General features: G+C 40.3%; 1 protein-coding gene across 3 annotated transcripts in view; it reads left to right on the top strand.

Moving 5' to 3' along the window:
• The first annotated feature begins 14,219 nt into the window (after nucleotides 1-14,219).
• eda (ectodysplasin A) overlaps nucleotides 14,220-15,448 on the top strand; it is a 20,403-nt gene continuing 19,174 nt past the window's right edge. For 2 of the 3 annotated variants that reach the window (XM_015031885.1, XM_015031886.1), the window contains exon 1: nucleotides 14,220-14,738. In XM_015031885.1, the coding sequence (XP_014887371.1) occupies nucleotides 14,412-14,738 (327 nt within the window). In that variant the 5' untranslated portion in view covers nucleotides 14,220-14,411. The remainder of the gene's footprint in view (nucleotides 14,739-15,448) is intronic. The other variant, XM_015031884.1, reaches the window with a different exon arrangement.

Raw genomic sequence — 15,448 nt, forward strand, 5'->3', positions numbered from 1 at the left:
TTTTTCAGTGCAATGTATCTCAAAATTATTAGCAGAAAATCAAATCAAAAGAAAAGGCAGCAAGAGAAGCTGAAATAGCTGCTAACAAAGCTGTTTGACACACAATTGGCCGGTGTTTGCAAAGCAGCCAATTCAAGAGCGCCATTTATTTCCTTGGTGCTGATTGGCTGTGTCCTGAAGAGGCGGGATGAAGAAGACTGTAGATGTTTGCTTCTAGTACCAAGGCAGTTCCCACACATTAAGGTACATTTGGTCTTTGATCTATTAAACTAGGCAGTTAAAAACATGTTAGTTTCAAATATTTGAAGATTTGAGGTATTTCCAGATGACTATGCCTTCCACTTCACAATGTCCCTTTAAAAAAAAAAAAAACTGACACAAAATACCATTAAAACAATTGCAGTGTTTGGTTATTAAGTTTAAAAAAAAAAAAAAAAACTTTTAAGGGGTCCGAATAATTTTGAAAAGCAACCATTGAGACTAATGACTTCTCAAATCTCCGATTGTTCCCAAAGCAGAAGAGTGTGGGCTTGTGCATCCTCCTCACAGACTCATTTACTCATTGATCCAAGGAAAATGGATCTGGTGACGACTAAAGAGGCATCTGCATCAGTCAAGCTCAGTGCACGTGTTCTTAGAATGTGAGCATAAAAAAAAAGAAGAGAGAGTTTGAAGAAATCTAATACGCTAAGGATCCCCACCTTCCTCCAAAACATGTTTTAAAAAAAACCCTTTAGGTTAATATTACAGCGCACCACATCCGGCAGCCTGCCGGACCTGCTCTCTGGTTGGCAGCATCTTTTTCTGATATCTGTTCTAATAAGCGGCAAAGTTAATCGAGAGCGCGGAGCAACACAGCGTTCCCCTGGGAGCAGCCAGCCAGCGCTGCTGACTGTGGTGCTGACAGCCAGAGAGCATTAAGCACAGGGCTGCTCAGTGAACCATGACGGTGTCATTTCTTTTAATAGGCTCTCTTTCTTTTTTCTTCCTCGCATAGTTTCCTACTCTTTCTCCTCTTCTTCTCACATTTTCGGTCTTCTCCCTTGCATCCTCGGCCATTAACCCTTTCTTTTCCTCTGCTTCGTCACTTCCCGGTTCTCCTTAATCCCCCCCCACCACCATCTCTCCTGCTTAAAATGCAAGATGTGGGGATGCAGTTGTTGCCGAGTACCCCATCGGCGTGTGGAGAACTCTAATTGGTTTGCTTAACTTTCAGAACACAATGAGCTGGCTGTAATGAAGGCTCATGATTCATGGCCAGGTAATAAACCTGAAGAGGGCTGCTTACCCAACACAGCACACACACGCGCACACACACATAGGTGCAGGGAAATCGTGAGACTCTGTGACTAACACACAGCTGCATATGGGATTTAACACCACGACAGTTGTTGTCAGACAGGCGTATGGTCCCTAATAAAGCTTTAAGCTATTCTACTGAGAGACCAGCGAAAAGCATTCCTTCTTGGCAAGTGATTCTCATCAAAAACATGCAACCAACATGGCGGCCAGGTGCAGGCAATTTAAAAAAAGCGGGATGCCAGGAGGAGCGGGAAATTATTAGGGTACGTGACAGTTGATAGCATAATGTAAAACATTTTCAAAGCTGGCGTTCCTGGTTGCGACGACAGGGCAAAGCTGCACAGGTTGTTTGCAGGTTTGTTGACAACACAGCCAGTTCCCCTCGCTGCACTGCGCTCCCACAAAATCCCCCCTGCACCCCCATCAGATTCAGACCTTGCACCACAGGACCCTCTATGGGAGCTAAGTGAAACTGATTAGCAACACAAGGCAATGCTTCCAGAAAGCTGAATTAGCCGGAAATGTGCGTGCATGCGTGTGCATGCATGCGTGTGCGCGCGTGTTTGTGTTGTGCATGTTTGATGAGGTTTTTTTAATGAACTGGCACACTCCTGGTGGGATATTGCTGTGTCAGGGTATAGTCGGCCTTTTTTTAAGAGCTTCTTGAATAAGTTATGATATTTGGAGAGATAATGAGATGGAGGGAAGGAGGTAGAAGGCGAGAAGGAGCTGAGGTCATCAGCATGAAAGTCGGAACGCGAAGTGACAGTTGGCGCTTTGAAGCAGTTTTTCAAGGTCAGATGGAAATACAGACAACAAAAGCTTTAAAAGTACTCCTTTAAATGTTTTTTTATTTATTTATCAGATTTCAACATAATGCTAGATCGCCGTGAATAAGTAATGTGCTGACAGTATTGACGATTATGTGCTTTCCAGACACATGGTAATATTTTATCCCACAATCAAGTAGCTCTGTTACATTCAGTTGCTATAAAAATGCTGTGCATATCAAACATAGCCTAAGAGACGTTTGACTTTGTAACTTGACACCTTGAAATTGGGCCTTTGTCTCTTTAAGAAGCTTGTGCTATTTCCGATGCTCCACCTTCAGCACCTCATCAAACAATGCTCCTCTGTAATGCTGTTGGAATATAATTGTAGTAAAAAGGTTATATTCTACCTTGGTTTTATCCAAACACCCATCCCTGTGGTTTTTGCTTTCTTTTTAATGTTTTTGTGGCCTTTATTTGACAGTAATCTAAAGTGGGTGGAAATAAGACGGGGAAAGCAAGCAGCAAACAAGGAAACAAGGACAAGACTGGAACAACTGCATCGAGGTATAAAGGCTGTGCAGCTCCAACCAAAGTGTTTTTTAAAGCGAAATTTGCCTCTGCGCACACCAGTCTGACCCTCGTTGCTCAACTTTTCGCTCGTGTCTGGACTCTGCATCGAGTAACATGCTGCTTTGAAGTAGGCGACCCTCTGTTGACATTTGCTTTTAGTCAAGATTCTGACTTAGCCTGAGCTACTTTGCAAATGAGAATGGGCAAAAATGAAACTTTCTACTTGTGGAAAACCTGCCAGAGACGTGCTGCTGTAAGCGCTGCATCAGGCGGCTCTGCGATTTAAAAAAAAAAACACAGTACGCTACAAAACCATGTATCATTTTTGCTTCCTCTTAATCAAATATAAAACAAAATGTAAAAATGTGTGTGGATACTTTTGCGTCTACTGAATGATCTCTCCAGTTCAGTGACAGGCTGTCTGGGCTCAATGGGAAATGATGATAGTTTAGAAACTCAGATCATGGCTCTAAATCTGAGGCAGAGGTTGGCCTGCTGGATTGCTGATTCAACTAATGATACATTCAGCGATGCCTTTGCCACATATAAATTACCCCTGCCTTTGTTTGCTCATGCTCTGTGAGACAACCTACTTCAACGTGTCAGTCACAGAAAAAAAGACAGCAGAACCTTAAGTTCGTGCAAAGCCGAGCCCTCAGTTTTCCAGAAAACAATGGAAAACTCTCAGTCTGACAAATTGAATAAGAAAATAACAACAATAGGAACTGAACAGGGTGAGTTGTAGCTTAAGCTGTTCAGAGATCTTTTTGCTATGCTGTTTTTATTCTAAACAACAAACAGCTCTGCGAAAGGTAAGTAAGAACCTGTACGAATGATTCATGATTAATGGTTCCTTCACTGGACTGCACTTACCCAGGCCTTGAAGACTAATGCACCGATGTCATGAACGTGGGCTTTTAAACCATACACTAACAATCACTTTCTCCATTCTTTAAACCAGACTACAAACCATCCACAAATGTTACCATGAATTCTAATTTCGTACATTGTGTTGAACCGCAGTAAGCATTTCCCGATCCTGGTGGTTAATTTTTCTTTCTTTTTTTTTCTTTCTTGGATAGGTTTTGTTTGCGTCGGTACATGCAGAGAAGAGCTTTGTTCACTTATGATATCCGAAGTGTCTGGTTTTCGATGCCGCTGTTTTTTTTAATTAGCAGAAACTGATGAGCCCAGGGTCAGTATGCTGGTCTTTACAAAATCAATGTAAGTAATATTTCCAGATAGTTTTTTTTTTTTTTTTTAGGAAGATGCCACAGTATGTCTAATAAAAGTACAGGCATTGCACTAATGATATTTATTAAGGTAAGATGTCAAATCCTGTGAATGTGGGTGTGAATTTATAAACAGTGTGATTCAGGACAGAGAATTATCAAGTTATTAAATTCAATTTTTCGATACGCTCACATGTTGCTCAAGATGAGAACGTGTGGGATTAAGGCAAAGCTGACCTTTAGATGTTCATTGTAAAACTGTCAGAGTTCATCAGTGAACTCATGTTTATCATTTCCCATGGAAATAAACCTACGATGAATTGCTTTTGAAAATGTTAAGGAGCCAATTTTCCTAATTACTCACATGTCTGAATGAGAGATCTTTGTAATTTTCTTGACTGAAATATTCTGCCTTTCTCTAAGCAAACGCCGGCCCATTAATCTTTTTTTTCCCCCCTCCTTGTTTACCAAAACAGTCTATTGCTGAGTATTTGTAGCCTCATGTATTGCAGAATTGATAGCATGCACTCTCGTCCTCCAGGGACAAATTACTATTGGACATTCATCCATCAAGAGAGGGTTTTTATATTTCTTTTTAAACACTGCAACACGTAATTTTTCTTACTTGCGAACTTAGGGACATGGATGCAGTTGTGCAGGTTGGACGCGTTGAGTTATACTTTGGGTTATTAAGAATTGGTTCTTTTTCTCGAAATCTATTTTCTTTACTGAAATGAAGGGTAGCTACGATACCTTGTTTATCAGTCTGAAATAATCAAGAAAGAAATCTCTCAAGACAATAAATACTGCTGACTTTTGATTGCGTGACTTCTCATCCAGCTGATAAATTATCCTTGATTATAATCAGTCATTTGTTAGGTACGTAATTATGCACAGTCATGCTTTTTCCTCCACTGACAAATCTGCAAAGATATCTTACTGTTGCAAACTGCTAGTTAAACTAAGAACTAGCAAAAACAATTGCAGTCCATTTGCTCAGCTGAATATTTTCTTCATATATAAAGTGTGGTATAAACAAACAACAAAGGGAATTTAAACTGGGTGCAACATCCAATCCATCCTATGGAATCCAACATGATATAATCCACTGAGATATAATTAAAAACAGAAATAAAAGTGAGAAATATAATAAAATGGAATACAATATGATGCAATGACATGCACCATGATTAATATGATGCAATTCAATATGATACCATTGCATACAAATGCATGATCAAGCACTATTTTATTATACATGTGGTACAATACGATACAACACAACATTATACAGTGTTGTGAAGTATAATAAGACACAATGTGATGTGATATACTTCATGCACTGTTGGCATAACATGACTCAGCTCAGTTCCATTAGCTTCCTTCACAAAGGATCCACACATAAATAGGCCCATAATCCTCAGAGGTGTCAAAATAAAGCCAGGTTTCTAAACCTGGGACCGTCCTTCACTGACACAACATTAGGCGACATGTTGTCTGTATATCACCGTGCCCATGCCTCACCCGGCCGTCTCTCGCTGCCTTTTAAATTCATCAGAGTGTGAAGATGTCTGGTAGAGCGACATTAATACTTTACTTTATGAACTCCCCGCTGCTCCGGCAGCGCCTTAGTCGGAGAAGGAGAACCTTCCTCGGAGACCTGCAGACTAAAACGTGGGTATTTCTAAAGCCATAATCACATTTGTAAGGTTTTAGGTTGAGAGTTGGAACAGCTGTTGGCAGAGACAGACTTCTGTTATGGTTATGGACAATATGAAAAGGGTGGGATATATCTGCCTTTTAAATTTCACATATTTTATTTGCATCATATAGTTTATTTGTCTGCTTTTTTTTTTTACCGTCACTTTGAAATGAGCTGGGTCGCTTCGGGTGATTAAAGCCACCGCCACCTCTTTATCATTGTGTGCTAGAATGAACTTCTTTGCAACTTGTTTTCCTTTTCTCTGCTGAGCACAACGACAATTACCTTCAGCTGTTGGCTTTCCATTTGTCTTTTTTTGTTTTGAGTCTGTCCATTTTGGAAGGAAGAAATGGGGGGCTGTGTTGTTTAAGTGAAGTCACAGAGAGCACTGCAGTCATTCATCTTAAAGAGGGCAGGTGAAGTCACCCCGCGAGGCAAAAAAAAAGTATGAACACTGACCTGAGCAAACGGGCATTTATCTTTCGAAAGGCATGACTGATAGCGAGAGAAAGATTGAAGGAGACTGAAAAAATGTGCGACAAAGCACATGGTGCCACCACGCAAAATGGACTCAGGTCATGGTGTAGAAATGAAATCCCTTACGTATGAGAGTCCTACATTACCAGGATGTGATTTCATAGCGGGATTGTTGAAGTCAACTCAAGGGCACGGAAATATGGTCCAAAACATCGTAGTCGTTCCGAACCTACAGAAAATCTAAACAAGCAAGACGGGGAGAAATAAACAAAGAGGGGGCAGCAGAGAAATGGAACCTGCAGGGTAAATTACCTTTGGGTTCACCTCAGGTGTGCCTCTTAATCATGCTGTTGGTTTGGCTTAGAGGTTTTGATAAGGGTAGTGACTGTTTATTGAAGATGGCAGACTCGCATGAGCCTTAGAACAAGCAGGGTGGAAAACATCCCGGGAACACAGAGGCTGTAAACCATCATCCTGGCACATATAAAGGCTCATATAAACAGGGATCTTGCTCATATTTCACATCTTTACTGGCACTGGCTTCACAGGTTGCGTGAGGTATTCAAGTGTGTACATGAGGATAGTCTCCGTTATATCTCAATAACTGTACCTGCAGAGGGTTAGGGAGCAATCTAATGCCTAAAAAGCCAAAACGTAAACACTCCCCACGTGATGAAGATGGTGGCGGAGCATATTGGATGTGACTGGGGAACAGTCTGCTAATTCGTTTCTTCAGAATCCTTAATGTCCTTTAACTTGGTTTTTCACTGCACTTTCATCCGCAGCTGGGACTTTGCCTCATTTAAAAATGAACGTCGGATTTGTTCTCATCTCAGAATTAATCAGGCAGCAATGATCGCAATTTTCACATTAAGACTGAATGAAATACAGTTCCTGTGTGAGGTTTTCATGCACTCACAGGCATGAATGTCAAACTATTTTGGGTCTTTCAGGAAGTTAATCTTGAATAATCATGTAAACTAACAATCGGGCGCATAACCTTGTTATTATTGAGAATTTTTTTTCTAGTTCACACAGATTCGAAATTACACACACTTGCTCAGAAATGTACATACTATCTAATTGGATAAATGTCCCTAACCAATTGTTATCTTAACCACATTCTTTTTGTTGTTATCTTCAAGCTTTTACACAAATTTTCCAGGAAAATGAACAACGCTTTCTCGTGATTGGTAAAATATATTTAAACCGGTGAGTTGTAAACGTTTTCCACACATGCTCAATAGTTTTGTGGCACGGATTTGGAAAACATTTTTACGAAACCTAATGTTACCCTGCTGATGGATCACCCAGTCCTATATGGGTTTCCTCCATTTTGGAGAAGATATGTCTTTATTTTAATAACTTTGTAGTCTTGCTTCAATTTATAAATATGATACAGATTAGTTTGTAGAAACCTTAAAGGGATCCATGATTAGTTGTAATAGTAGACTTTATCTGAATAATATTTAATTGAGATGTAAAAACAGCACAAGAAAAATACTTTAGGCTGTTTTTTGCTGTTTTTACATTTAATAAAAGATTGTCACACGGACGTCGCCATGTTATTTATGCTGCAATGCATTCTGGTTAAATGACGTATGGGTGGTCCGATTGTGCTAGGTCTGTCCAGCCAACTTTAAGTAACTTTAAGCGTTTTCAATTTGAACCAGAGCTTGTTGAAACTGATGCTAATCACAAGGGGTGTTAAAAAGACACTTTTAAAACATCTTGACTTGTAATCTTTACTTGTTTTGTTGTCCTCAAACTTTTTATGACGTGTTTTCTACCTGTTAATATTTACAATGGTGGAGTCAAGTTTTTACATGCATCTATTATCATTATTATCCAGGAAACTTTTTCATGTTGTATTTAAAGTGATTACAAGGTATCCAGTCGCTGTGGTTACTTAGACTTATTAGAGATATTTTATGTTTCCTGGGGTTTCTGCTAATCCTCTATTTGTTTTTGCTTCTTAGTTATTTTCTATCCTGGAAGTCCAGCTTTTGCATCAACTTTTTCCTATTTTTAAACATTTAGATATTTTTTGATAATCCCAGTAAGGATTTAATTTTTACAATAAGGATCACATCCCGTTACAAAGAAATACCTTTAAGAAGAAATACTAACAACTCCTCTGATCTCAAACTTTGATGTCTGCGCCACGTTAGCACAACAAAGTTATCGAGTGGCTTTGCGTTGCTGGGCGCACATCAGATACAGAAGTCCTCCAGAAATTGTGCCAGCTTGCTATAAAAAAGGAGAACTATTTGTCTCTCTCAGGTTTTTGCAGAAACATAACTCTCTTTGCTGAAAAAGACATAAAACATGTGCCAGCAATTTTAAATGTGTCCTTTCACATTCAGCTGCAAATCAGGGAGGCAGGCTTTGCACATGCAAACTCAACCATGTCAGGTTGAGTTTGCATGGTATTCATCAGCCTACACAAGCAAATATTCATGAACTTTGAAAGGGGAACTATGAAATTGTTTTAGCAAATGGCTTCTTTATTTGAGTGCCAGATCACCCAAGACCCTAGTTATCGAAGCATTTAAAAAAACGTCATGTATTCAAAGGGTTTCAGTTTAAGAGCACAGTCTTAGTGGCAACACATTAATGAGCTCTTCAGCGAGGGAACAAATGGATTGTTGTGTGTCACTGGATCTTCACTTTGTGCCATGTGAGCATGTGCTGCGGCCTCCAGATCTGCTGGTTTTCATTAATATGTACAATAGCAGAATCATGTATCCTCTGATGGGGCTGCAGGGCATTGGAAAAGGTTACTCACAGAGGAGGACTGCTGAGCTTGAGGCAAAGCAAGACATGACAGCCTCTTCAGAAAAACATCCCTGTTTAATATATTCTATTAAACTGTTTTGGCAAATGAAAACTGCTCTCGGGCTCAAAAACTTTCAGTAAAGCATGTAAACACTTTATGTCTGTCATTGAAACATCCACCATACACCAGCAATTTAAGCAACGAGAAGATACCAATTTACATTTACTTAAACAGTGGATGTTAGACTTCACTCTTATCTTTTTCCCCCCCTATGTGTCAAAGGAACAAAGAGAAAGTGCGATATCAAAGCTAGGCATTATTGTGACACATAGAGCTTCCCAGTTGTATTTGTACCTCTTGAACCGTTTTGCTTTTTGTCTCATTCCAAACACAAACATCAATGTCTTTTATTAAAGATTTATGTGACAGTCCAACATAAAAATCGCACCTGAATTAGGAGTGGAAGGAAACGGGTACATGGGTTTAATCATTTTTACAGCTAAACATTTGAAAAGTGTGGCATATATCTGAATTCTCCACCTAAGAGTAAACACTTTGCAGAATAGCCTTTTGCTAAAAATGTCTTAGGATTTGTCTACATCACCTCTAAGAAGATATTCTGGTCAAATGTGATTAAAGTCTAATCTCTCAGTTTTTGCACAATAAAATATCCTGGATCCTTATCACTCTGGTGAAGTCTGTTTTATTATTAAATGGCATTAAAATCCTAATTTTATTAAAACATGATGTTTCCTGACCCCAATCAAAGAGTTTCCTTAAGAAAAACATGCAGAAATAATACTATTTGCCAAGCTAAGTGTTTCTGAATCCATCTGGTAATTTAACAAATCTGTTGGGTGCGAATCTATTGAAAGTTATTTGTAAAACCCAGTCAGCCAACATAAAAAAGAGAGCAGAGTAGGAAGCAAAAAGCTGCAGAGGGAAGAAAGACCGGTGAGTACAGGAAGCCGGGTGATCTTAAAAGGACAATGGAGAAGGACGTTCACAATGACAGTGAATTAATGGAAATGGCAGACAAGGACCAATTTAGTGGAGATTTTAAAAAGTGAAATGCCACAGTCTATAAATTTGCCAAGATTTAAAGCACAGACTTCTGCCTAAGACGGCACAAATGAGTTGGAGTTTTGTCAAACAATTTGCTGTAATACGAAACTGTTCTGGGCTTCCAGCTAAAAATCACTCCAGCCTATATGCTATGCCCTGTAAAAGCAATTGAAAATAGAGTTCGAATTGCTCTTTTATCAGTTCAAGTACGAGAAAGGAGAAATTACATAGGCACTCCTTTACTGTAAGACCAAGCATCCGTCATCTTTGAGCAGTGCGCCACTTGACTTGTGGTGGTATAATATAAGAGCACCTATTCATCCTGCAAACTTCTATCATCTGGCACAGAAAGCCACTAAATCTTGTTATAAGCTCAGAGGGGATAGAGTGGCTCAGCGTTTATGAACGCTGCTTGGAAGCCCTGGGTACATTTTTAGGAATTATTCCTGCTCCTTTTAACGGCAAACAGCAAGAAATCACAGAACCAGTTGCGGTCATTTGTTACAGGTTTAATGTCGTTGTGGCACGTTGTCTTGTAGCAAGGCAGCAGATCGGCTACGGCGACGTCATCTCTGACCTTCAGCTCTGTCCCCCGATTTACCAAAGCAAACTAATTAAATCTGGCAGAAGAAATGCAATTCTGCATATTAGTTCATACATACTGAGAAATAATTTCAACACACCAAGGAGCGGGCAACAATTTCAGATAATGCATGCGCTTAACTTTTACAGCCCCGAATCTCCTGCCTCTCAAAGTCATTGTGGCTGCTTGAATGAGAAGCGTGGCGAACACGCTTAGGCTTAGCCGCAGACCCTGTAAGAGTTACTTTGAATGTTTTTCTCTCTTTATTTTTTTCTGTCTACTAAGCTAACAAAGGAGGGGGTAACTTCACTGCAGAGAAAGAAGAGACGGCTTGTTTTTAGATCAATAGTCTACAGAGAGGCTATATAAACCAAAAGCATAATAATAAATTTTGTCATATATTGAAGATGCCTTTTTAACTTCATCAAGACAGAGGAATGCAGTCATAATGATTTATAGCTTGGCAATGCTGCCCTTCAGTGGCAGCTGGCTAGAATAACTTCCTTTGAAGATCAAGTTTTTCTTTAAATAACACTGTTTATGCTTGTGGAAAATAAAATGTGGAAGAGAGTAAACCAGAATAAATCATTTCAGTTCCTTTTTTCCATAACAACCAGCCTCAGATTGTAAAAATATTTTATTGTGACAAAACTCCCTTTTTTTGATTTCCAAAAGTCATTCCTCTCCATTGTTTCCTCTTTGCAATTTGAAGCGAAACCCAAACGATTCCTCAGACTCTGTCTGGTCGAGCTTTAGCCATGAGGGAGCGCGCCTCTGTGTGAGTCGAGCGCACCTAAATGTCAGGGTTTGTCCCGCCAAAAATAAAGACAAATGTGTCGTGGCACATGCCCAAAAATGTAATCTAAGGTGGTGATCCATCAGCGGGCCCGTGTTTCAGGCCTGATTAGGCTGCCGGTTTCATCATGTTGGTGCTCAAGGACAACCTCGATGTGCAAGTATCCTTCTATTTCCTTGAATAGCAGATCAAAGCGTCTGCGTCAGGACAAAATTGTCCCAGCTTCAGATTTTTGGGACTGCAGGAACCTCAAAGTCACATCTAATCTGGTTAAGGAATTGTCCTCAGTCGCCACTTTGCATAAATGTCACACCATTCCCCATGCCCAGCTGAGCGACACATGTTCACTGCATTTGATGGTGCTTCTGACCTCATTGTGACACTGTCTCTCCTCCAGGCCTCTTCATACAGCCAGACGCTAAAATATCACATTTAAAAACGTGATATCGTTTCTTAAAAGCTTTTTTAACTGCTTTTTGCAACACTGTTTTTTTGTTGTTTTTTTTTTTTCTTTTTTTAACTCTACAATGATAATACGATCATGAACTGCAATGCCCTTTTTTCCTCAAAAACACCGGCTGGTATTTACAGAGGAACACCAGTCCATGAGCTGCCACAAACATAAAAAACCACAATGCCAAACAAAGTCCACTGGTGAAAAATAGCATGCCCAGACCCCTAAAACACATGTATAAACAATACGCATTACATCAGTGACCACCCATCTCTGTTCATGCTTACGTCACCAAATAAATGTCACGAAATGTATTTTCCAGCCTCAAGGTACCACACAGTGTACAACAACCACCTACATGTTCACTAATACTGTGCTGGACCACACATAACAGCAAACAATGACTGCGACTGTTGTCTAAGATTAAAGCGTTCAGTATCACAATGTTTCCTTCCAGGGTGGCAAAGAGGGTTGTTTTTTTTTTTTGTCAAGTTGTTTAATGAGAAAGTCAGACTGCTGCAAAGGTCTTGTTTATGAAAACCCTCACGTTCTCGTTAGGATTAAAAAGCTGACACTGTGACCTCTATTGAATGAGTGAAAATAACTCTTCATAGTATACAACACTACAAATCCTGTCTCTCCAAAGAGTTTCCTGCTTAAATAAATAGTTCAGATTCATTTTTGAAGTGAGGCTCCAATATGTAGTCCAAAAGAGACAATCAAAACGAGCTAACTAGTTAGCCTTGTTAACCAAAAACAAATTGTATCTCACAATGGCCGGTGGTCTATATGCGAATGGTTTTCACACACATTTAAACCAACTTCATTTGTGCACTGGGTTGATATTTATACAGATGCTGATGATTTTTTTTTTCTACACAGGAATAGGAGAACAAAAGCAATGTGCAGCTAATGATCTTCCTACGTGAAACAAGTCATGAGAACAAAATACATTGTTTTCAAAATAACTGCATCATAAATAAAGTAGAAAAATGTTAACCCTTCTGCACTTTAAACTGGTTTTAAACCAGCAATATTATGACTGTTTAAGTGAACATTGTTTTGTTTATTTTTACCCTACTCTTTTATTTACTCTGATCTAAAAGTCGTCCTCAAAATGTGCTACATATTTTTTTTAAAAGGGTAGTGATAGCTGCAGTTGTTATACTGGATACGCTGAGTTGTGTTGTTGTAATGGTATTCTCAGATCTCTGGAAATGAAACACAGCCTTAAAAGACTGTTAACATTTGTTCCCAGTTCATTGTTGACCACTTCAGTTACTGTAGTGGTTCCCAAATATCCTGCACAGCATGTCTTTTACGAGTCTTTTGTTTTTGTTGCACCAGATATCTGTGTGCCTGAAGAGCTTACCCTTCTGTCTAAGCTTATTGGCTCTTACATCTTAGCTTAGTTCATGGTAAATAATATACTTCATATTTAACTTGTAAGTTGTTCATACCAAATGTTCCATTAAAGGCTGGTGTAGTTATTGCCAGTTGTGCATGTACCGTAGTTTGAGAACCGTCACTTTGCATGTTCTTAGTCTTTGTTTTACACAGGAAGATCATCGGTGGTTCTCCCCTTCATACTGTACTTCCATCTTCTGTGTGGAAGATCACTTGTTGTGCTTTACTTGCCTCCTAATTGAGAACAATATCAAACATAATGACATTGCAGTTAAAAGTTTGAAACCAGTGTGATGTAAAATACTGTAGCATCACGTTCCCTAAAGGATTAATAGCTTAAAGAGCTACAAATAGTCAGAAAAATAAATTGTCTTTTTCTTCTTCTTCTTTTGTACTGTCCTTCATTTAGGGCAGCCATTTTGGGTTTTGAGGTTTTGAGAAACATCTGACTTTCCTTCACAGTATCCTGCCTTTCTGGAATTATTATGATTATTTTTTCACTGCGAACATGGAAATCCCAAATAAGACCTGTCATGGGAGTACTCTATCCTCTAAATGACTACAATTCAGCGACATGAGTAAACCAGTCATCCAGCAATTAGTACAATATAACATGACAGACTAGACTAATAGAAATGTTTTAGTCTGTAAAGATTGTGGTTCTATCGTAAAATAGTTTTTTGTTTTGTTTTTTTTTACATCCAAGAAAGCGAAGAAGCAGAGAATGTGCTTTCTTTGATGTTTTCTTTCTATTTATAATGAGAATTTCTTTTTAGTGCAGATATTGCCTTTTTGGTCTGTGAATACCTAAATAATTGCTTTCTTTCGTTATAAATATTTGTATGTGAAAGTTAGCTTTTACCAAGGTGGTTCCCCTTAAAAAATGCTGAGAACCACTGGCTTAGTTAAATCCAGGTGTTCTTTTTTTTTTTTTCTTTCCTTACTTTTTTTCATTTTCTCTCACAGCGTCCCATCTACACGTGTTGTAGTACCTAATATTGCCCATTAGGTGTCGCTCAACCACTGACCCTTTTGAATCCAGCGCCCAACCTCTGTCCCGGACCGTCTGGGTTAGTCAGCGCTCTGGACCAATCACAGCCGAGATGGGCGGGACATCCATTGTTACTACAGATCCTGGGAGAAGTTTGCGGCCGACCTGCTGCTGCTGCACCTATGAGCCTTCACGTAAATGAATAGCCCCGGCTCGACGCGCCACAAGACGAGCTGATTATGCCGAGATAAGGAGCATATGACCCGCGCTCCCTCCGATAATGGCATGCGATGACGCTTCACCCGCGGAAGACTTCCCGGACACGGTGATGCCCAGGGGGGCTCCCTGCATGTGCGGCAAGAAGTGCAGGGGTCGGAGCGGCAGCGCTGTCTTTCTGGGATTATTCCTGCTGTCGCTCACCCTACACGCAGTCACCCTGGTCTGCTATTTGGACCTGCGCTCCGAGGTGAAAAGGGAAATTACCCACCAGAAGCGGGACTCTATGGTGACACACGCCGGGGTTGACCTGGATGACCCGGTGGGGGTTTTGCCGCCCGGCCACCCGCGAGTGGACACCGGCAGCAGGCACAGCGAAGAGGATCGAGAGGTAAAAAGAAAACCTGTAATGAGATTCAGCTCGCTTCTTCTATCGGAGGCTGGTTGATTGCTCCTGTTTCTGTGTCAGGGTGTCAGGTTGTGTGTGTGTGTGCGTTCTGGCCTCGGCATGTTTTACTGGCCAACTTCATGTGCAGAGAATCCTGTCAGCAGCTTGTTGTCAACCCAGTTCCCAGGGAGATGTATGTTGAGAGAAATATTTGATTCCCGCATCTATCAATCTGTCAGGTAAACCCATCTACCCTGCCTCAATAAAGCATCTCCCGTTGGAGAATATATTGCAATAAACTCATACATTTTATCCATTATTCCAGTTTGTCATCTCCCCCCCCCCCCCCCTTCTAAAAAGAGAGAGGGAGTTGGATGCTCAGAGTTTCGCCCAGGTGGAAATGCACAGAGGGTGGGGGTCAGTGAGTGTGCTGGAGCAGGTGGACTGCACATTAACTGAATCACCAGCAGGTGCAAAGCCCCAAGGGCTGATGTAAATTCATCAGGACTTAGATGGGGCACTTGGTACTTGGAGCAGAGCCAGTCTCCGTCTCACATGTGTTTTCCCTTTTGGCAGCGGCTTGATTGAACACTCATTGTGTTGTCTGTGGCTTTGGCAAACAGCCTCTCTCTCTCTCTCCCCCCCCCCCCCCCCCTCTGCCCCACCCACCCCATTTTTTTCTTCAGAAAAATAATAAAATAAACCCTCTCCTC

This window comes from Poecilia latipinna, unplaced genomic scaffold, assembly GCF_001443285.1.
Source record: "Poecilia latipinna isolate Pla-1442-1.1 unplaced genomic scaffold, P_latipinna-1.0 Scaffold222, whole genome shotgun sequence".
Taxonomy (NCBI): domain Eukaryota; kingdom Metazoa; phylum Chordata; class Actinopteri; order Cyprinodontiformes; family Poeciliidae; genus Poecilia; species Poecilia latipinna.